The following is a 22,709-nucleotide window of genomic DNA, read 5'->3' as shown; positions in this document are numbered from 1 at the left end:
GGAAGGAACTTGTGATTAAATTCCAATACCCCATTTTTTTTCAGTTTCTGAAAATAAGAATTCTTAATTTTATTTTTGAAATGATGATTATAAACAGTTTGCACTCTAAAGGCACTCCAACTAATTGTAGCAGTAATTATCGTCATTGATAACAAATTTGTTTTGAAGAATGTATTTCCTCAAATTTATTAAATGGCCTAGTAATAGATCAGATGTTTTCATGCGTGAAGGCATTCTGAATAATATTAAAAATGATTCATTAGGTGTTTATTCATTTTAAAGGAGGACTAGTTCTGCATTTAATACTTTATTTATGCTTGAAAGTCACTCCACTGGGGAGGAAGAGAATCTATCATCCCTATCTGTATCAGAATGGATTATTCACATCACTGCTTTGAAAGAAAGAAAATACTGTATAAAATACACAGGTTCTTGTACAATAGAGGTTGAAATGAATGGAAGGAAGCAGCGAAAATTTTAGGCAGTTGTGGGAGGAGATTGGAGTACTCAGTTTATGTACTGAATATATGTCTGAGAAGTTCATTGAGGAGAGATTCTTCAGTGCTGAATAGGCACTTAGAGTTGAAGAAATTATTAAAATGATACTAGAGATGATGAAAGGGAGTTGAAGAGATGGAATGAAAAGGAGTCAGCAGCGAGAAGCGCGAAAGATCAGAGCAGCCAAAGTGCTAAATTACACAAATTTGATTCTCAAGTACATTACTGTAGTTTCAGGCTGAAGTTTCAAAGAGATGGTAACTGTACTATTTCAACAGCATGAACATGGGACAATTCAGAATTCCTGTGATTAAGAAGCCCTGAAGAGGAGAGAAAATTATTGAAAGAGTTGAAAAATCAAGCCACTGGGGGGGAAATGGGGGAAGACAAAAGTTTCAGCCCACCATTTTTGGTAGATCAAATTCTGTGGACCTGTGCTGTTATTACCGAATTGCATTGAATGAGTTAAGGAAAGAAACAGAACAGATCTCGGGGTGGAATAATTAGGACAAAATGAAAATAGGCTTTTAAAGACTCAGAATGGTAAAGGGAAGCCAAAACAAAACTCTGTACCAAAAGCTTCATTTTTCTTATCTTTCAAGTTTCTATTCTTTCAAGTTTCTTAGTCAGTGTTTGGGTGTTTGGTCATACAAATGATAATTATTTATTAATGAAAAACAAATTGTGAGACTGAGAGAAATGACCTAGGACAGGCAGAAGAGAATTCAAGAAGAATGCTAGTGGCTAGACAAGTTTTATCTTGTGGCAATAATTTAAAATACTCCATACAAGCCTGTTTTTTGCAGAGAGCCCTGTAGAAGTTTTTATAATTATTAAAATCTGTGAAAATATACTCAAGTACTATTATTTGGAATTCTAAATGTTGAATACTAATTAAGCTAATTTTGGAGAGTGAATCCAAGTGTTCAAGCTGGAATTTGAGATGTCACTTGCATTCCTTTTGGGATCCTTTTATATAATAAATCAAAAATTATTATTCAGAATTATTTTAGTACATAAGTTGTAAGTTAATTAGGAATCAGATAATAGGGAAAAGAGTAATGACCTATTTGTTTTAACTCTAGAAACATGTTTTTTATGTTTTGCTTCAGATACAGTGAATATCGTCACATTGCTCTTGAAGTCCAAACTTCATCTTTCTAAGATGTGATACCTCTAGGGATAGTCATGATATCTCCAAACAATATCTGATATGACCATATATTTTAAAATTATTAGTGCCTTAAGAGGATTCTGGGAGTTTGGTGGATCCATAGTAAGAATGACAATTGTAATTAAATTGTCCCAAATTGTACAAAAGGAATTTTCTGAGGTATTACCCGGTGTAACTATATTATTATATTAGAGCACACACTGATTTTTATTTATTTATTCATTTGTTTGTTTGTTTGTTTTGGATTAGGTTTCAATAAATGAGTACCAGAGTAGGAGTGTCTTCTAATAGCACTCTAGAGATGAAATGACTATCTGTACAGGAGGACCACTGAGCTGCTGTTCAAATTGCAAGCTCTGCCCTTAAGGCAAATACTTTGCAGCTCTGTCTATACAGTGGGAGCTTAATCTGTTAATACTGCAATTATTTAATTGTGTCATATCAAAAGTACTTTAAATTTCTTTGCTTTATATTTCTTGGTTTTGCTCCCATTAAATTTGTTTTTTTTTCTTAGTAGTTTCTTATTTTTCTCCTTTTCCAACTCTGTTTTGTTAGCTACCCAGAAAAGTGTCTTGGGCTAACAGAAATAAAGAAATGATCCAATAAATAGTCTAGCTATCTTTACAGCTTAGCATCCTGTCCCAGTGAGGCATGCATTTGAAAAGTTTTTTGTAAGAGTTCCAGGCACAAATATGTTCAGGGTCTTTTTTAACATTAAAAAGCAGTACTAAATTTTGCGTAATTGAACACAGTGATTGCCTAACAATCACGTCTCCATTTTATTATTTCAGTGGAAACCAGCAGTATGACCTTTGCACTGAAGAAAGTCTTTGGCTTGAAGCTGAGTCAGTCAGATTTCCTTGAGTATTGTGTTGCTTCTTTTCAAAAGTTGCACTTTTAACAGCATGTTAACAAATAAGGGAATGTATGATGTTGCTGTTGCCAGAGAGTTGGTACATGCAGTGTTCTGAGGTGGTGGTGAAGACAGACACCGTTACACTTTTCAATTGTGATTAGTCTTGTTTGTAAAAGCAGTTGAGATTTTTTTTGTTTCTCTCATTCAGACTGCCAATACGTCACTATGAACTTGTCTGTAATAGCACTTCAGTGTTTAGGCCAAGCTTCTTACAGACTGCATACCTCATACAGACCCATACCTCTATATCTTCAAAAATACAGTGGTAATAAAAATAATAAAAAAGCCACATCACCACAGTTCTCACCTTTAAGTAGTGAGAATCTGCTATCTCTTACAGATTGACAAGCATTTCTGAGGATTTGATTTTTGCATTGTTTTATGAAATACTTGTGTGTATCTGCTCAGTCTTTTCCACAAACATTGTCTCGATGCCCTATTCTTTGACAATTGAATCCTATGTTATTTTTTTTATAATTTTGTGAGATAAATTTATTATATTCCCAATTTTTCCCATCTGATTAGTTTTTACAGGGGGGAAAAAAAAAAAGAAGTTATTCCAGTTTAAAACAAATAAACAAGAAAACACACTCATCTCTTTCAAAAGATGAAAAAGAAACAAAATCGTATTTCAATGCAGATTTTTGTTAATTATGTATTTTTCTTTCCTTAATCAGTTTTTAGTGTTTATTGTGTTTATGCAGCTTATCAGTTTCATCTTAATCTTTCATGAAGCAATACTTCACGGGGAGTGATTCCCACTTCTACTGATCTTTGATTGTCAATAATATTCTTCCATATAATTAGGAGAGATTGGTTTTCTTAACATACATTCTTCAAAGCTAGATTGTTACTGTTTTTGTTTGTTTATTCTTACTATAGATACTTAGTTTAAAATAAAGTTCTAGCAGCTTAGGGTGAATAGTTTCAGCGATGAAAGGAACTTCTTTAAACTGGGTGCTACACTGTAGCAAACGACCAGCTGTTCTTAGCTTTGCAGTTTGCTATAGAAGCTGTCTGGGACTACTTTAACTGATTTTTAGATTAACATAATACTTGTTTATTTTTTTATGGACTTGGACTAGTGATTCAGATAGTCATTTTAAGGGAATGTGAAAGGTTCTGGTCTATCTCTATTTCCAGATCTGGAAAATTCAAATAACATCTTACAAGTTTGTAATCATTTTGTACAAGTCTGGTTTTGGAGTTGTTTGGTTTTTTCTTGTTATTGTTTTTAATTTAAAAAAAAAAAAAAAAATTCATCTTGAATCCTTCAGTTCATAATTTATTTATTTTTACGCAACGTTAATTGCTGCATGAAATGGGTTGTTGTTCTCTCTGAAATCCATTTATTATCAGTATTTTTTCTAAAAGGACAATCTGATTGCATTTTGTCACTCTTCTCTGTTTTTTGATCACAGAGAACACTGTAGCTTTTGAAATGACATGGATCCTTTCCCTTTAAAAATGATGCCAAAACATGAAGTGAAAAAGGAGAAGGATTTTACTAGCTGCTTGTTTTAAATTAAAAAGATTGAGAGTATCCAGCCTATATGAAAAACATCAGGAGTAAAAGAGAGGATAATAACCATCAGGAGTAAAAGACAGTTTGGAGACACAGGTGAAAAAGACAGTGGCAAATAAGACTTTTGGATAAAACAGAATGAAAATGTTGACAAAGAGAAAAGGTTACTGGTAGGCAAGGTATTATGCATGAATTTTTTTATTTTTTTTTTGACATTTGGAATAGACACAGCTTTAGAGCCAGGGCAAAGGTAAGGTGAGAATAATAATAATAATAATAATAATAATAATAATAATAATTTAAAAAGCAAACAAACAAAAAAAAACAAACCAAAAAAAAACAAAAAAAAAAACAAAAAAAAAAACAAAAAAAACCCAAGCATATGATATGCCTGGAATGGAGGGATTTGCTTTCTGTATTCTCAAAAAGGGAAGAAATAATACTACATAATCAAATCTTCAATCAGTTATGTCCTAAATCACATGAAAGCTTTTTAATAACTGAAATGATAGCTGTTTGCTTCAAACTTGCACAGAAGTCAATTCTTGAGCTTGCAAAGTACTCATAGGGCACACAGCAAGCTGAATATGAAGCTTTCATTCTGATTTTCCAGCTATTTCATAGTTAGAATTAGCTCCATGTGATACACTTTGTTGTATTTGTGATTAAAGTTTCCAAGGAATTACATGAATTTTGTACATGAATTATTACATGAATAACAAGAAAGCTGTGTATTTTCTGTACACATAGTGAATGGCAGCCATGCTGCCCTGCAGAGCTTTGGAGAAGCTCCTGCTGCCTCCAGCAGCAGCTGGCAGTTATTTCCCTTCCACTGCCTTTCAGACAGTTGTTCCCATTTCTTCCCCTGCTGAGATTCCTGTCCTCTCTTCTTGCAGAAGTGCATGTTCAGTCCCCATTCAAGCAGTTCTGCACTTCTGCTGAAGGTCTTCGCTCTGACCCAACTTGGCAAGGTGATAAATGAAACTGAGAGCCCGTGTCATTCTCAAGCATTGTGCATATCTGTGTTTTGGACCCTGACTTGGATCATCTTACAGGAATAAAAGGCTTCTTGGGCATTTCCCAGGGAAACGTTGTGTTTGTGCTGCACCTTGCAGTGTGGTGTAATGATTCCTAAACTATAAACCAGTGCTAAACTCCCACCAAGCACGGTTGGAGTCTATTTTCAGTTTATTTGGGGAGCTCTAGAATTCCTCTGGTGCCCGTTTCAAGCCAAGCAGGCTTGGGGCATACAGAACAGAAAATTATTTTCACTAAACAAAATGTGATGTTCCTTTGAAGCATTTCGTTAGGACATTTACAGAATTAAGTATATCAGTATTTTATTTCAAAAATTGAAGTGAAATTCAATTGTCAAAGGTACATTATGAATATTAGCATTATTGGCATTTGTTATCTACTGAAGCATGTAGGATATTTTCTTTTATAACAAACTTTCTAATAAATTTTTTTTTTGTCAGGTTGTTTGCGTGGGGCAAAAGCAGGTAGTTTGCACAATCTTAAAATAAATGTAACATTCAAATATAAGTAAAATCAACACAGGGCTTTTTTGTTTAGACGATTGGTTTGAAGCCACTTTAGGAAATCAGTCTCAACCTTTTCTTAACTGTCTAAAATAAGTTACCCTATTGTCTAGCCTATTGTCATTTTATTTATATTCATAACTTGTCTTCTTTTTTCCTTTGGATTTAGAGTTTGTTAATGTATGCAGTTAAAAGAGTGTAAATCACATGTTCTTCATTTTAGTGTCACTTACAGATTATCTGATTAGCTATCTGCGAGTGACATTAAGCTTGAGGTATTCTGACAAGAATGTGGCATATTTCTCAATGGTGTGAAGGATTGTGCGTCATAATTTTTAGGAGGCTGAGTCTTCATTGCATGACTTATCTCGAAGCGATGATCTCAGACACTGAAAGCCAGTAAGTCATTTACTCTCTGTCATTTTCTTAATGCACAGTCTGGGATAAGCTCTATTTTACTAAAAAAAAAAGTGCCTAAAAAGAGTGTCTATCTCAGCTAAACATTTCCTTTTTAAGTAAGAAAAGGAACAGGAACATTACGGGTATGGGGCTACAGAAAAATGGTATCATTGCAAATGGTGAGCAAAAATGGCATATCCTATATTTGTTATTAATTCTATTTTTGGGGAAACATTATCTGCTAAATAGCATTCAATTACTTGTGTTTACAGTTTTTTAGAAGTTTGCCTAGTCATTGGTATTTAAAACATTGTAGTTTCTACTAAAGCACGGTGCCATAGCTTAAGGAAAACCATTTCCTTATCTTCTCAGCTCATCCCCATAGATGCTGGATTATCTTTCCTTGAGATAAAGCGTCTCAATATGTATCTTAGATCTTTCCATACTATACTGTCTACTGTGTATAGCACTTACTGCATGCCTGTCAGGATTCAAGATTTCCAATGCTGTATTTGTGGTGTTTTTTTTTCTCCCTCCCAATAGTAGACTCCTTGGATTAAAATGTCTGAGAACAGCCTTTGTACAACAGAAATCTTGGAATTTATTGTTCTTGTATTTCTAAAATTAAGTATAAAACAGCTTAGAAAGAATAGGAAAAATCAAAGAACTCTTTTTCATCAACACTTGACAAAGATCCTAAGCAGCTCTCAAGTAAACGAAGTTGAACTGCTTTTGTCCTTTCTTTGCTGACTCCACTGTCCTATACTAAATGTACCAATGTTTTTTTTTTTTTTCTCCTTTTTGTCCTGAAGCAAGACAATGTATTTCAAATAAGCTTGGTCTCTACAGTCAGCTGACAGATTACTGCATTGGATTTACTTGGAATATAATTCTACTCGCTTTCAATTTCTCTGTTCACCATTTATTCCCAGCAAATTTATGGCAAATCAACCTATTGTTTCCTCTTCTTTCCTTAAAGCAAATTCTTTTTTAAATTAATTATTATTACATTATTAAACTAATTATTACGAGAACAGACTTACAGGACAACCTACTGTTGAGCTGCAGGTGAATGATGATTCATTAATGATGAATACAAAAACTTAGGAAAATATAAAATTCTGCTTGCAGTTATAATTTCCTGTTTCTGAATTTCTACTATGAACTTCTGAAACTTTTTATTTATACATAGAGTATTTGATGACATATTTGTATTTGTACAGTATTTGCTTTGGTCTTTTTTTCTGGAAAGAAAGTCATCAGTTTAGATCATCAAAACAAAGTTAAGATATCTTGAAACTTAAATATAATCTCATCATTTTCCTAGGTTTTTTAGGTCTTCATAATTGAGACTGCCTTGCTGAGAACTTTTTCTCTTAAGATGTATTAGTTACTCTTCTCTGCATTATGAGTGACAAAAAGAAGGTGAAAGAGGGGAAGACTGTGAGAAGAACTAATTTTTCTTACTTCTTCAGCATTATTCTGTGAAGTTTAATTTGCCTCTCTCCTTCCCTCTCCTCAAACTATATTTGTCTTCTTCTGTTGTTCCTTTTATCCTTTTTGGTGATTAACTCTTCATCCTTCTTTCTTTCTCATGTCTCTTCTGATTTCTTCTGTCAGATCGTCTTTGAAATTATTTTAGTCTTAACATGCTCTGGATGGTATCTCTGGTAAATTTTGTGAACTGATTCATTTATAATTAAGTAAATAAACCTGTCCTCTGTGAGTGTACTGTGGCAGAATGGATTAGGAAGGGATATAAATTTGAAAGCTGGAACCTGGGAGAGTTCTTAGTTCATTGCAACAGCAATGACTTTTGTGTATGGCAACATTAAGATGATGAATGCCTGTGTCATATTACTGGTATTTTGTTACATATTAAGCACTCTGTATGTTTTACAGTGTTAACTAGGTCAAGTAACCTAATGTTTTTATAATCTCTGTGTCTTCAGGGTGACTGTTAATAAAACATTCCTACAAGCTTACATTGTTTATATCAATCTTACATTAAATTTATCTTCGAAATATACATTAGATTTCTCTTGGGGTCACATCTTTGTAGTTTGAAACATAGCTGAGAGAAAAGATACTTGAGCAAATTTATTTGTACCCTTCCTATTTTTTTTTTTTTTTTTCCCCAACCATGCTATTATAGATTGGAAAGGTAAGTGACTACTGCTCCAAATGTAACTTGTTTGTTGACATAAGCATAGAAACACTGGAAAGACCTAATCAAAGCTGGGGAAGTCAGCAGGAATTTGGAAATCAATTTTGATAAGGAAAGACTTGAACTTGTCACTAAAGATGTTCTCAGTACAGCGACAGATAAATAACACGAATTACTTCATAAAAACTAGCAATTTCATCAGTGTCGTATTTGTCCATAGTGAACATTCATTTGTAATGATCCTTTATATGAAAGTGAAGTATATGTTTTTTGAGTCATTTCTTTATACTCTATGCCTTGTTATAATAGACCATAGGGCTGCCTGATCCTCTGGAAAAGGAAGAAATTAAAAGTTACATGATAAGTAAGCAGAAGTTAAAGAATATGCTCATGCTACAGCCATGTTGTGATTATGTCTCACAAAGTTCAATTTAGCTACCTTTGATACGTCAAATATAAGACTTTTCATCTTTGGAAAGTTAAGCCTGGTCTTCAGTAATTTAAGAGAAGAGTTAAGCCAGTGCTCTTATGAGTCTTGCTCACTAAAACTTACATAGATACGTATAATAATTTGTAAACAATATGTATATATTATGTTCATATATGTATATGAGGAGAGTTTAAAGCAATCAAGACATTCATTGACAGACTGTAACCTGTGATAAGAACATGCCTAAATGGCTATAGTCTGAAGCAATGTGTCTTGTGTCTATTGCGTGAGAGCTCTGAAAAAAGAGTTTGAACTACCTTTCTGCCTTCTCTTATAGTAAATATGAATTTGGGTATGCATACAGATTCATTTTCAGTAAAATTTTGATATTTTTGATATAAGTAGTTCAGTACCATTTCATATTTGGCAATTTTCGTTTTGTTATGAACCTTTAGATGGATGTCAGAAATTTCTTTCTTGCAAATTCTGAGTAGTGTTCTTTTAAGTTTTTATGCTTTAATTCATATTGTAGCAGTTTTATGTTTTATGCTAATGAATTCTTCTTGAATCTTGATTTGTAAGTAAGAGGTGTTTATACTATATAAATATTTTGAATTCATAGAGCTTTGTTTTACCCTTCATTCAGTTAAACTGTGTGTGTTTGTGACATAAAGTATGTTCTTCCCAACCCATTTAATGTTTGCTGTGTTTTTTTTTTTGTTTGTTTGTTGTTGCTGTTTATTGTTGTTTTTTTTTTTTTCCAACAAATTCCTACAAACATGTAGGTGTTTTTTTTTGTTTTTTTTTTTTTTCTCTATATAGTCAATGATTGAACTTCTTTTGTAATTACTAGTCTTGGTTTCCATTATTTATTTATTTACCTTTGCTCTTTTACCTCATTCACTGTGATATATTTATTTAGCTATCCTTCATCAGTGTTTTAGTTTGGGTCTGTAGCAACCTCTCAGTCTCTCCTAAGACAATGCTGTTTGAAAATAGAGGTATCATCTCTATGGCTGGCTGTGATTTGCTGAAAGCAATTTGTTTTGCATTACCCAAAAATGAAGTATGGTCATTCTTTCAAAAACACGATAGTAGGATCATAGGACTGGAAACATGAATTTTAAAACAACAAATAACTCTTATGCTCTGCTAGTGAATTTAGAATTGAGGATAGTTCTGAGAGACTAGAACAAAGATGCTTGAGTATTTCTTTATTCTTTCTTTTTTATTTTATTAGTGGAAATAATAATATCCATAAAATGACAGCAGAAAAAAAAAAAATAGAGCTTAATAGAGCAAATGGGCTTTGACTCCTAAGCTTCTAAAGGGCACGTAACTCACATGTTTTGTTATTAAACTGCTGAAATTTTAGTTAAGATGGTTATTGCTTAAAGTGGTTAGAGAGCTCTGTAGACTTGCATGTCTACAGAGACATGCTTACCTGATCTGCTTACCTGAATATTGTTCTTACAAGACTTTGTCTGAGAAATGCATGAAAATGTTGTTTAAATAGCCCTCGTAATACGGTTCTAGATTGCCTCTATTAGTGGATTACATTGCAAGCTTTTATTCTTGCTCTCTGTCTCCTCGGCAAAAAACAAATTGTTCTATAGATTGTCCAGTGGACTAACTCAAACAATGGGCAATTATTTGTTCTATTTGATCCTTTGTATTAGTCTGGAAAGGTTAAAAATGTATATGTAGTGAAACTTAGAGATGTATATTTAGTCTAATATATATGTATTGAAAAGGAAAGGAACTGAGAAACACCAAGCAAGAATCAGCTCAAACTGGTGAGCTTTTCTTTTCCTGGAGTCCATGCATATTCCCTCTCTCTTGTACTTTGTTTTAGTGTTATCTATTATGGTGAATAATGCCCGTGAAGACTCTTGAGAAATAGATATAAACTAGTTAGTTAATAGGAAAAACTATTTAACATTGATAAAAAGATGACTTAATCTGTCAAATTTGCAAAAGACACATTTTAACTGAACTGAACAGAGAGCTGGCGTGGGTGGAAACAGTAATTTTTAAGTTTTGAACTCCACTACTACAAGACTTAGAAGTGTGTTTGCAAAGAATTTGTTTCTCAGAACACGAACGTAAAAATAGATATCCCAGAATAGGTTTACAATGGCAATTATAAGATAAATGAGCATATATTAAGCTTAGTTACTGTGTGAATGTAAAATATATAACTATTGAGTTTCTCTATGATAGTAATGACAATAGGAATATTCCCATTCTTTCTAATATATGACAAAGGCAAACCTGTAGCTCCATATCAAACCTATATGTTATTATACTTCAAGTCTCAGGTCATTAAGAGAGTTATATTATCCCAGAATTTCATCCCAGAGGACTTTCACATTTTACTGCACATTTTATTGCATATTTTGCTTCCTTTTCTATTAGAATTTAAATTTCTTATTTTAACTATTTAGCAGTACAGTTTCCTATATCCCATTAAGGTAGCAGCACGTGTATCCAATGGAATCAATTTGATTGGTAAGCACTTCAGCAGTATCTGAATTCTACATTTAATTTACAGTAACTTTACTTTTTGCTCAGTTAGGAATCATTTAAGTTCTTAATAATGCGGCAAATGAGATAATACAGATATCTGGGAGCAAAATGGAAGCAAGTGGAGATGGTTTATCTATCTCGTCTTTGATGTTTAGACAAGGAAACAAAACAGGAGAATTAACAGGGGAATACTGTGCATCTTTAAACAAAGATGATTTAAAGATGTCTTTATTGGAGAAAAAGATGTGTTGGAGAAGATTGTAGATCTGTATGCTTTGCTCATCAGTTTGTCTTACATTGTTAACAGTTCATATGATCTAGTGTTATAACAAAACTTAGAAGTAAATTCATTAAAATGATACCATCAATAATTAAAAAAAAAAAAAAAAAAAAAAAAAATATGTAGAAGAAAAGACCACATATTAACTTGTATGCTTACCAACAATGGAAGTATTTTTTAGTGGAGTTCCTAGAATAGGCTTAACAAAAGTTCTAGCAGGACCTTTCTCCTCATCTTTGTCACTTACGCCAATTGCCAGTTTTAATAGCAGATCATAAGGAAGTCATGTGGCATGGAAATGTGCTCACTGTTTTGACACATTAAATATTTTATCATGTTGTGTAAATATATTAGCAAGATCTAACAAAAAAAGAATCTTGACAGACTGAATAAATTCTTATCGTACTTGCCATTGATACTTTTAGAATAATAATAAAATGTCTTAAAGCTGCCTCGCATGCTTCTATCCCTGTTTCCCCTTACATTTTTCATTTTGCAGATGTCATCTTTTACTAACCTTGAAACATCTTACATACTTTATTTCATATTGATTTTTTTAATATATATAGTCTTTAAAGGATTTTATTTTTTTCTTTCTCATTCACTATCACTTGGATTCTAAATCTTCTGTGAAGGAGACATGTATGGGCACTATTGCACAACTTCTAGCTTTATCTTGTCTTTAAGAATCTTGACCTTGAATCTAAAATGCTAAATTTCTGTGTTGCAAATAAGATAACATATAGAACCAAATACGTTTTGAATGGGATCATGCACCACTAAAAACACGAGTGTTTTGAATAAAATTTGGAAATAATAAATAACTTTACGTGCTTGAAACATATTTTTCAACTTTACCAGCTCTGTAAAACTGACATAACTCCTTATAGGAGTTTGCTTGAACATTTGTTACATTGCTGTTCCTGTAAGACCATCACTTTGTATTCCTCAGTCATTTTGGTTGAAAGGATCCAGAGAAAACTGTATTGTGGTGTTAATTCTTCTAGTTTTATGGCCTAAATATGCATTTGACTTTAAAGCTTCTATTCCTGAGATGAAAATAAAAAATAAATAACAGAATTGTTACTCCAGAGATGCAACTCTTGTTTTTAGAAAGCATTTCATTTCAGTGGTAAACACATCTTGAAATGGAAGATGAATGCATCAGAAACCTGAAAGTCACAACTAAATTGAGCTGTTTTTTTTCTTCTTCTTTTTTTTTTTTTTTTTTTTTTTTTGTTTTGTTTAGAAAGTCATCTTTTAGTTTAGCATTTATATTGAAAAGGTAATTTATTGTATGTAAAGAAGATTGCCCTAAGTGAAAATCTTCTCAGGTTAAAGCTAGAAAACAGTTCTGCTTTCATTTCTACGTAGCTAAAATATGATCTCAGAAATACACTTCTAGTACATAGGATATTGAGAATTGTCACTGCTTTTCTTTATAAGAGGAGGAGTAAACTGAATGTGATACTTTGAAAACGATAATAAGTAAAAAGATGGTAAACATCATCAACAACAACAAAAAACCAAATAGCAAAAAAAAAAAAGCAAAAAAAAAAAAAAAAAAGGCAAAAAACCAAAGCCAGGAGTACAAAACCATTTCAAGAATTGTTTGTGCTGCACAAAAGAATGGAAGAACCAAATGTGTATTTTAAATTATGTCTTCTAATGAAATGGATGTTAATATAGCCTTATCATAAAGAAATGGAGGAGAATAGAAGATAAAAATCCTACAAAAACACAGATCCCCAACTGTGTGTTACTGATTACACCACTACAAGTGCTTCTCCCAAGCCCTTCGAAGTAAAAGTACATGGTCAAAACAGGCCAGTTGTACTTTGGTAAAATATGCTGCCAGTTTTACTCACCCTCAAGCTGAGCGGGTGAAATGTGTTAGCTAGAGGTATTTCACAGGTTCCATCTTTTGTGATGTGAATTCCTACTCTCAAGCTTATAACAAATCTGTGTATACATTGGTACTGTACTAGCAATTTGTCTGTTTCATGTTTGAGAAATATGTGCAGATATGAAAAAATTGTTTGTCAGTATTAAGGAACTCTGTGTTCATATTGAAGGAAGAAACAGCCACCATTAGGGAAAAAGTCAGGGGTAAGAACAGAATCTCAGGTATAAGTTTACCTTGGATTATTTACAGAGCTGTAGGAAAGTTGCATTGTAATGTTTATTTTATTTCTAGGATTTTTTTTAATTTGTGCATTGTGGTCTGTAATGGAAATACTAAGTCAGGGCTCGAAGTAGTGATTGAGCACCTGATGGGAAGGCAGGGCCATGCAATGTGAGTGACTGCGAGGAGTGCAGCCAAGGACGTGTAAAGATACATTGTATGTTCTTAATCCTGTTCAGTAGCACTTGAAGCCATTGTTAAACTTTAGGTTAAATGGATAATGAGTACAAAATATAGATACTGTATATAATTTGGATAACAACAGCAAGAAATAAACTTCTGTGTTTCTAATATGTTTATTAAAAAAAAAAAAAACTGCAAAAAAAACAAGCTTTCTGAAATGTATAGAGCAATTTCCCTATTTCTGCTTAAAATCAGAAATAATATGTGGTAGCTTTCAATCTAAGCTGATTTGATTCTTTCCAGATACACAGTTAGTACTTATAGAGCTAGTTTGGGATGGAAATATATTGTCAATGACAATACTTCCTTAATTTAATGTAACAGAGAATCATTTCATCACTGTTCTTATGAGTTGGCAGGCTGTATCAGATAGTGTGACCAGCTATAAATAAGGAGGAAATGAGAAAAGAGAAAGAAAGAGACACACAGTAACCTGTTGCATGTTTGTACTGCTTTTGTGACTCGAACAAGATGATAAAATCTGAGGACTGGATTGATCTCCAGAGGCATTTAATCCTTCCTGTTCTCCAGACAGGGTAGTGTGGCATATTCAGTGCATGCATAAATACTGTTTTTCAAAGTTGAGTTTTAGAATGACTTGCAGTATTACAGTTTTCTCAAATCTTGAATTTAGAATGAGGGAATATTGTTCCCAAGCTGAGGGAACTACCAGCCCTGACTATTCCTGACCAGCCTCCCCTGTGTCTGAGAGCACAAAAACCCTTTTAAACCCTAGGGGTTCCCTGAATCCTGTTTGTGGTCCAGAACCCCATTTTAGCTCTTGAAGCAACTCTGTTGATGTCCCAGTGACTATAATATGGTTCCCCACAGCCCTGCTTTGCCATGGGCCTTGAAAAGATCGGCCCACTCATGGCCTCATGTCTCACCCTGGCTTTGTGCATCCCCATTCACAAAGTGATGCCCAATACTTAGGACAATGGTTGTTCTTCAGCCTGTCCTGATCCTGGCTTGTGTAGCTAGACAGGCCCAGGTTGCGAGACCCTTCCCTGTCAGAAGAACTGTACAGTCTTGGACCCAGGGAACCCCTAGCCATCATAGCACCCTGAAATACTGCTTTGCTTTCAGAGCTGCTTTATGAGGATGTCTCAGATTGCTTAATTTTCTTAATATTCAAAGGCAAAGGAATTAAGAATAAGCTGAATAAGATAGTTACAAAGCTGTTTTAAAATACAAAAGATGATGAAATACTTGGCTTTATTTTTCCTCCTCAAAATAATCCTAAGTACTCAGAGCAGTTACCTGCAGCTTCTTTCAAATCCTGAAGTATGGTTTTATTCTTTACTTATTTCTTCCTTTCTAAACTGTAACCTACTGGCAGGCAAAATTCAGGCTCCTCCTTGTCCCCCAAATCTCTGTTGTTTGCCATATGCTTCTGTTTGAACATCTGCTATAGGGAAATGGGATTTGGTAGATATTTTCTGTTAATTTGGACTGAAGATGTGTTGGCACATGGTATTAGCATTTGTATTTTTTCTCATGAAGAAGTCTGATTGCCTGTATAAGCATCACTTAGTAATAGGAAGGAGTAAAATTGATAAATCTTCCTTCTAATGATGTCATTGAGAAATTGAAAATCTGTACCAATCTTCAGGTGAGGAACAACAGGCATCACTGAAGCCATGGATAAGGGCGGGTGGCAAAATGCTGTGCACTTGTGCTTGGCAGGAGCTTCGAATTCAGCAGCTGCTGCAGCAGGAGTTGTCCTTCCCTGCAGCAGTGGCTGCTGTCCCTCTCTCTCCACTTACCTCTTTATCCATCTCCTATTACACAAGTTGTTTGCCACCATATTTATTTAGACAGCCTCATCCAGTTCTGCCTGAGTTTCTAAGGAACTTTCTGCTGATTATTCATCAGAGAATTTGGTAGAAGAGTGATATGCTGGAGGTTCTTGTCATTCAAATTTTCCTGTCATTCAAATTTTCCTGTTTAAGTGCGTGCTACTGCAGTTATTGGTAATGACTAGTAAGGGGAGGTCTCTTTCATAGCATTGGGCTGTGGTTGCCTTCCCAGCCTGGCAGCTGTTTTCAAGGTGATGGTAAGTTTTTTGATATCAATTAAAGTAAAAAACAATGACCATGAATTAAAATGTGTTTCTTTTGTGAAATTTGCATCAAAAGACATAAACCAACAGGAAAGTATGACCTATTATGTTAAGAGCTTGAAGCAGCATGCCTCTAGCCCTACTTATGATACTAATTTCTCATTGTTCAGTGTCAATCACCAGAACCTCTTAGCAACACAGACATGCTGCTGGATGCAGAATCATATTGGGAAAAATGTTTTTTTTTTTTTACTGGAATAACCTTTTTTCTATTGAGAGTGAAAAATACTGATGCATACAGCTTTGTTAGCAGGCTCAATGTTTATAATATATTGGCATTTGGAGACCAGTGGAATTTTAGCTTAATCTTAAGCTTGAGCAAAGATGTCATATGGTTCTGTGCATAAAAGAATCTCTGACGCAGAAATGTTCATGTGTAAACACATGTGCATATGTATATACATGCATGATTGCACATTTTTATTGTATAATTTGCATCCACAAAAGAAGAAAAAATCCATAATAGAAGAAGAATCTGTGTAAGAATTGCAGTGCCAAAGGAGTATTGGGCTTTTTCCCATGCTTCCTACTGTCTTTGCTGTCATGTAGGACTTTCAACTTTGGGTCATGCCAGAAAATTGCATATTGAAAGATTTTTTTTTCCTGTATTGTATTATAAAGTTATAGAAAATCTCTAAAACTTCAGAGCTTTTATGTATGAACAGTGAAATTGATCATTGTAAGACTCTGAATGCTTACCTGTGATTTTTTTTTCAAATGATATAATCACATCTGGATTCATAAGAGAATTAATTGTAATCCAGCGTTTGTTTTCTAGTGCTTATTTGTCTTCACACATGATTTTAAAACCAGTATTTTATGCTGTCAGGCCTTTTTTATAGGTCATTTATTTTTCTGTTCTTAAACTTCCCAAGAATGTTTCTGGGTGGGTGGTTGAAAGTGTAGAGAAAATCTGTGATCTGGGCAAGTTTTCTTGATGTTTGATGTTTTCCATTTATGGGAAAAATGGTTCACTGAATTCCAATCTCAACTTAGTGTTTCATCTTCCTCATCTGAAGCTGAGTCATTTCAAAAAATGAATCATGATTTTAATGTGGGCTAAGTCTTAAATGATTTGCAACTTGGTATGTAAATTAGTCTTCAGTTATAAAAGGTATCTTTGTTAGGACTGTAAGATACTTAAAAAATCAGATACTTTGACACTTTGAATATCTCCCTGTTAACTATGTAGGTTTATTATTTCTATTATGTCATGATTTTGATTGTTTTGCCTTTATTCTGGAAAAGTACCTTAACTAAGGTTATCTATGTACCTATTGTTTTGAAGACTTTATTTAAAAAAAAAAAAAAAAAAAAAAAAAAAAAAAAAAAAAAAGGCAGCAATGCCCAGCTACTTTTCTCAAGTGAAGTACTAGCTTTTTCAGTTAGCAGTCTGTCATATTATGCTTAGCCTGTTTGCTACTGCTCAGACATGAGTTGGGAAAACATAGCTCACCTCCTCCCAGGAGAATTCTGACTCCTGAATCACAGTTTCCCTTTTTCTCCTAGCACCGTGGCTAAATGAACACTGCTGTGTTCTGTCAAAATTACAGCAGAAGATGAGCTGACGTACAAGGGTTTAAATCCATACAGACAGAAAAGAGGACTGAATGGCTTCCGTATTTTAAGTGAATTCTCAAAGTACTGTGCTAGTGGGTAATAAAATTAATAAAATTGTAAAAATATAAAAGAAAAAGTGGTTTCATGAAATGAGTTTTGCATTTTTCATTAACTGAAATTCATGGGGTTTAAGCACTACAATGATGGATGTGCTATATATTTCTGCATATTTATAAACTGTTGGAATGGAGCATCACATACAAAGAAAGTCTGTCCATGATTAAAAAACAATGATAGATATCTAAAGTTTAGGATCATATTCATAGTGAACTTTTAATATGTGGATGGTACTTCTGAATTTACTCAGAAATGTTAAATTGCTGAGCTATGCAGATGTCAACAGTTTATGGGCTGGTTTGGCCCAGTTCTGTGACTAGCAGGGTGGAGGGATCCACGGATCTGCGCCTCCAGAAAAGGGAAACAGAGGACTCAAAAATAATGGAAAAAAAAAACAGAGGCAGCAATCTAGGGAGAAACAAACTAATTTACTAAATATAGTATTGGAATGCAAGATAACACACTGTAATACAATATAATTAGAATTGGAGATAATAAATCAAATATAATGAGAGTGTCTAAAAGGTGGATAGGCCTCACCATGACACTTAGGTGAGATGCACAGTCCGATTGAGCAGCAGGGAGGAGAGTCTGATGAAGAAGAGCACATCAGGTGACCTTGCCAGGGGTTATATCTCCTCTCTGACTGCAAAGTCCTCTGGGGAATGTAGTTCTTCTCTTCAAGACGGGTACCTGGAACTTTGAGCATTAACACCTTACCTCCCAGTGCACTGCATGATGTTATGATGTGGAATAACGATAACCAAAAACCATAAAACCGTGACAGCAGTGCGTATGTACTTGGAGGTAACAGGCAAGACGCAGTTTGAGGTGAGTTTTTACACCAGTTTCCAGTGAGTGTACAAATTATTTCAGTCAGACTAAATTTTCAGTCAGACCCCCAGCATTGTTATTATTTCCTGGGAGGAAACTTAGGAAAAAACAAAACAAAACAAAACAAAAAAACAAAAACAAAAACAAACAAACAAAAAAAAAAAACACAAAAAAAAAACATTAAGAAAACTTCATAGTTATTTCTGTGTATAATTTCTGATATTTTATTTTCCATAGAGCATTTACTTGGCTAATTTTTCTGTTAGTGGAATTAAAAACATTGTATTGGAGTTCCTCAGGTTTTTTTGTTGGCATAGAACTTTCCAAGACTGCTTTTTATGCACAAAAATGAATGAAACTTGAAGATTACTTTTACTGTCATATCTTGAGGTCAACTTATTGAAGATGGAATGTATATAGTATTAGTTTGGCTGTTACAGACTAAGAAGAATAAGTTTTTCTTCAGAAGGTTCGAACTATTAGGAATTGTACATGCAGAAGATTGTCCTTTGATGTTTGACTTAAAATATTGATGTCATATTTTTGTTGTTTAAAAAATCGTCTTAATGAGTGCTTGTTTGGATACTATCCCATGAACTGAAATAATGATTGAATGACTGTGAACAAAAGGTTGTGAAAAATGGTTCTATCTTGGCTGTGGAATGCATAGCACGGTGCTTGCAATAAATACAGCTTGTGTCCAAAACGTGGAAATTTCTCAATTTTTCTGGGACAACCAAAGCAGTAATTACATCCACAAAACATTTTTTCTTGACAGATATTTCGATCATGGAATTTATTGTGCTTTTTTAATGATTGCACTAAGGTGATATTCAGGAAAAAATTACATAGCACAAGTGTTTGATTTTAATTACAGCTGTATAGACATAATGCTTGTTTGTAGATGATAAAAATGTTAAATGTTAAATTAAAGAAGCATGTTCTTTTTTTTTTTTTGTTCTTATTTCCCAGTTTTTGTTTTTCTTCTCTCCATTCAATATTTGCTGTGGAAATAACTATCCAGCCGTTATATATACTTGTTTTCATTTGTAATGCATCTGCTAGTTCATGACTGACTCCAATGTTATGCTCATTATGCACATTTGACTGTCTTGCATCTCAAAGACAGAATTGAGTTACATCTATTTTTATTGTATTCCAATATTGATATTTAGATTAGAAAAGATGGTTATGTGTTAATGTGAATTCAAATGTATTGACAGCTTACTGAAATAACTGTTTTATTCTTTTGCAAGTAGAAATTTTTTAACAACAATGAGAACAAAAATTCTGAACTGCTGCAATATAGCATGATTCTGTTAGCCAATAACCAAAGTTATTCTGACTGACAGTTGTTAACATATCTTGGAGGTCTGCAAAAGATGTAATGTTTGTTTTCTGTGATGAGTTTTCAGAAAAACATATTTCTTTCAAGTATGGCACGTGTATTATATATATATATATACATATATATACATATGTGTATATATATATATATGTATACATATGTATACATATGTATACATATATAGTCTGGCTCCTCTGGCTCACTCACACCTATGCCAGATGAGATTTAGTAGCACTGTTAGGAGTGAACCTGCTTGGTAGGTGGCTCGTTTCAAGGACAAGAAAAGGGACTTGAAATAGTCCTTGCAGACAACTACTTGAGAAATATGCTGCTTAACAACAGTTAAAGATTGCAGTAAAGAATGTTTGTTTCTTAGCTTTCTGTGTTTACTTACCATTTTTTACCATTTGGTAAGAGGGTACAGTATGTTCTCATTTTCTTTATGCCTACAGCTCTTATATAGCTAGAGAAAATTAGTGATGCACATTGAGAAAGGCTATTAGCATTTTTTTGTGTGTGTTCCTTTAATTACAGTTCACATTATGTAAATCAGTTTTCTATATTTTAATTTTCTCTCTTTTCATTCTTTGTCTAGATTCCACTAAGAAAATTAAGGATGTCTTAGAAGAGTTCCATGGCAGTGGTGTGTTAGCAAAATATAATCCTGAAGGGGTAACTTGTCTTCTTTCTTTAATAATTGGGAGTGGTGGGAAAAGTGTTAATAAATGGTTAAAGGATTTAAAATAGTATTTTTATAAATCAGTTATTTGAGGGTAATTGAGTCTGTTTGGAAATAAAAATGTGAATGTTTTTATTAACTTTAAGTTTATAGTTTAAGTTTATAAACATCACAGTAGACACATCTGCTTAGTAATATCAATAAGCAATTTAAGGACTAAAACAAAAAGCAGTTAAAAATAAACCCCATAATCCTAAACGTTAATTCTAATTCTTTTTGATGGTTAGAGATGTTAAGAATATTATCAAATCTTAGATAAGTAAAGTCTGCAAAGATATTTTTTCAAACTTGTTTTTCTTACATTGTTTCTGCTTGTGGGATCCCCTTTGGGGTAATTTCTTTTTTTCTGGTATTATGAAACAAAGAATTCAATTGAATGTGTGTGGGTATTGCCTCTACAGAGTCACTACTAAAGAAAACACTGTTTTGGATGGTAAAAAAAAAAAAGTAAAATCCCCAAACAACAGAATGTTTCATTTTGCAATCCCCAGTTGCAATTTTTATTTGTTTAGCACATCCTAATAATGTGATTCAAAATGTAGCTAAATAAAACCCTGTTTCATCAGTGTTTCTAAATAGGTTTGTATTGTATGGAGTTCAGAATAGAAAAATGTACTAACCATTATAAGCGTGACTTGTACCTACATTTCCATATGCAGTTGTTAAGTAAGGCAGTTATAACCAATTAAATATTGGAATATTATTTAATACTTTGAATGTAACAAAATGTAGTATTGGTCATTTGAATCACTTTCTGAAGAAAATATTTTGTGTTTTGATAATGAAGTATGAGTTGATTTTGTAGTTGATCATCTTAAATCTTCATTATTTTATTTACATAAATTATATATTATAAAATGGTGGGAACATTTTGACCATTTGATTTACTCTTCAATGTGGCATAGGCTGTAGAACCACCTTCAATTGATTCATATTAGAATGTAGACATATTTATTAGGAGAAGTTTATATGATTGGGCGTTTGTACTTTTTTTACTTTTAATTTCCGTTGCTTTCCTTGTGCTGTGAATGTATGTGATAAAATACATTAAATTTATTGTTAATTGTTTTTGAAATCTTCACTTCTATTCTTTCCTTGTACAGTGGTTTCAATTCTGTGAAGTGTAACCTTTTAAAGTGTAAAGTAATTATGTGGGAATATGGAAGGACAGAGGGAATGAAAATTAAACAACTTGCTGTGGCCCCACTGACCTCAGCAGGGGTCAAGCTATTGGCTGCTACTGGACAGTGTTGGTCCCAAGCTAAGCCCAATGGCTTTTTCACTTTTCTGTGTAGTACTTTGATTTCAGGGAGTATAACAAAATGAAAAAAAGATAGAAAATGAGTATTTTGGATCTAGCAGGATTTATTAGTTCAGGTTTCGTGTCATCAGCTGCAAGAGGAGTGACTGATATTTCTTCTGCAGCTGGGTGAATATAGTCAGACAGAACTGCCTTTTCCCAGATGTTTCTGTGTTTTTGACATCTCTTAAACCTGCTATATGGATAAGCCCTGTAGTGGATGACTTGAGAGTTGATTCTATCTGGTCAGATGAGAACTCCTTGTGCTGCGTGTATTATTTAAACTATGTAATTTTGATCTCTAAATTAAAAAGAAGAAAAAAAACAGAACTCACCCTTTCATTATTTTAGTAGATATGATATGACAAAAAAAAAAAGTTATTGATCTAGCAGAAAAAATAAGTCAGTTTAGCTTTTCTCTTTCACATATTGTAGATAACCCTTTAAACTTCTAAGCATCCTGTTTTGTTCTTGTGTTTTGTAGAGGAGAGCTTCATGCTTTCTTTTTAGCTCTTGTCTCATTAAAATTTAAATATTTTTCCAATCTTCTCAATATCCTACAAAAAGCTGGTGCCAATTTGATACTAATAAGCATGGAACATAGAGGTATTGAGGAACATATAGAGGTATGGTATGGAACATAGAGATTTTGCAATGTGGCATATTTGTGTACTTTAGAAAAAGTGTTAAGTTTTTAAAAATTTCTTCCTGCTTAAAGGGTTGAGGATTTTATTCCACTCTGTTGCTTCTGTATTACAAGGTTGGTTTTTTTTTCTTCTTTTTATCATGAGCTGATTTAACAGCACACAAATAGCAAAAGAAAAGCTGTTGATACTTGAAGCTTGTGACCTGAAGTCATCTG

At 33.3% G+C, this 22,709-nt stretch overlaps 1 protein-coding gene across 2 annotated transcripts in view; it reads left to right on the top strand.

The window, feature by feature from the left end:
- The window catches only part of DGKB (diacylglycerol kinase beta), a 368,802-nt gene that overhangs the window by 33,421 nt on the left and 312,672 nt on the right, over nucleotides 1–22,709 (top strand). For both annotated transcript variants that reach the window (XR_007378050.1, XM_048950623.1), the window contains exon 3: nucleotides 20,404–20,480. Coding sequence is in view for 1 of the 2 variants with exons in the window: in XM_048950623.1 (XP_048806580.1) it covers nucleotides 20,404–20,480 (77 nt within the window). In the remaining variant the exon portion in view is untranslated. The remainder of the gene's footprint in view (nucleotides 1–20,403; nucleotides 20,481–22,709) is intronic.

This window comes from Lagopus muta, chromosome 7, assembly GCF_023343835.1.
Source record: "Lagopus muta isolate bLagMut1 chromosome 7, bLagMut1 primary, whole genome shotgun sequence".
Lineage (NCBI taxonomy): Eukaryota > Metazoa > Chordata > Aves > Galliformes > Phasianidae > Lagopus > Lagopus muta.
This window is presented reverse-complemented; position numbering and strand designations above follow the sequence as displayed.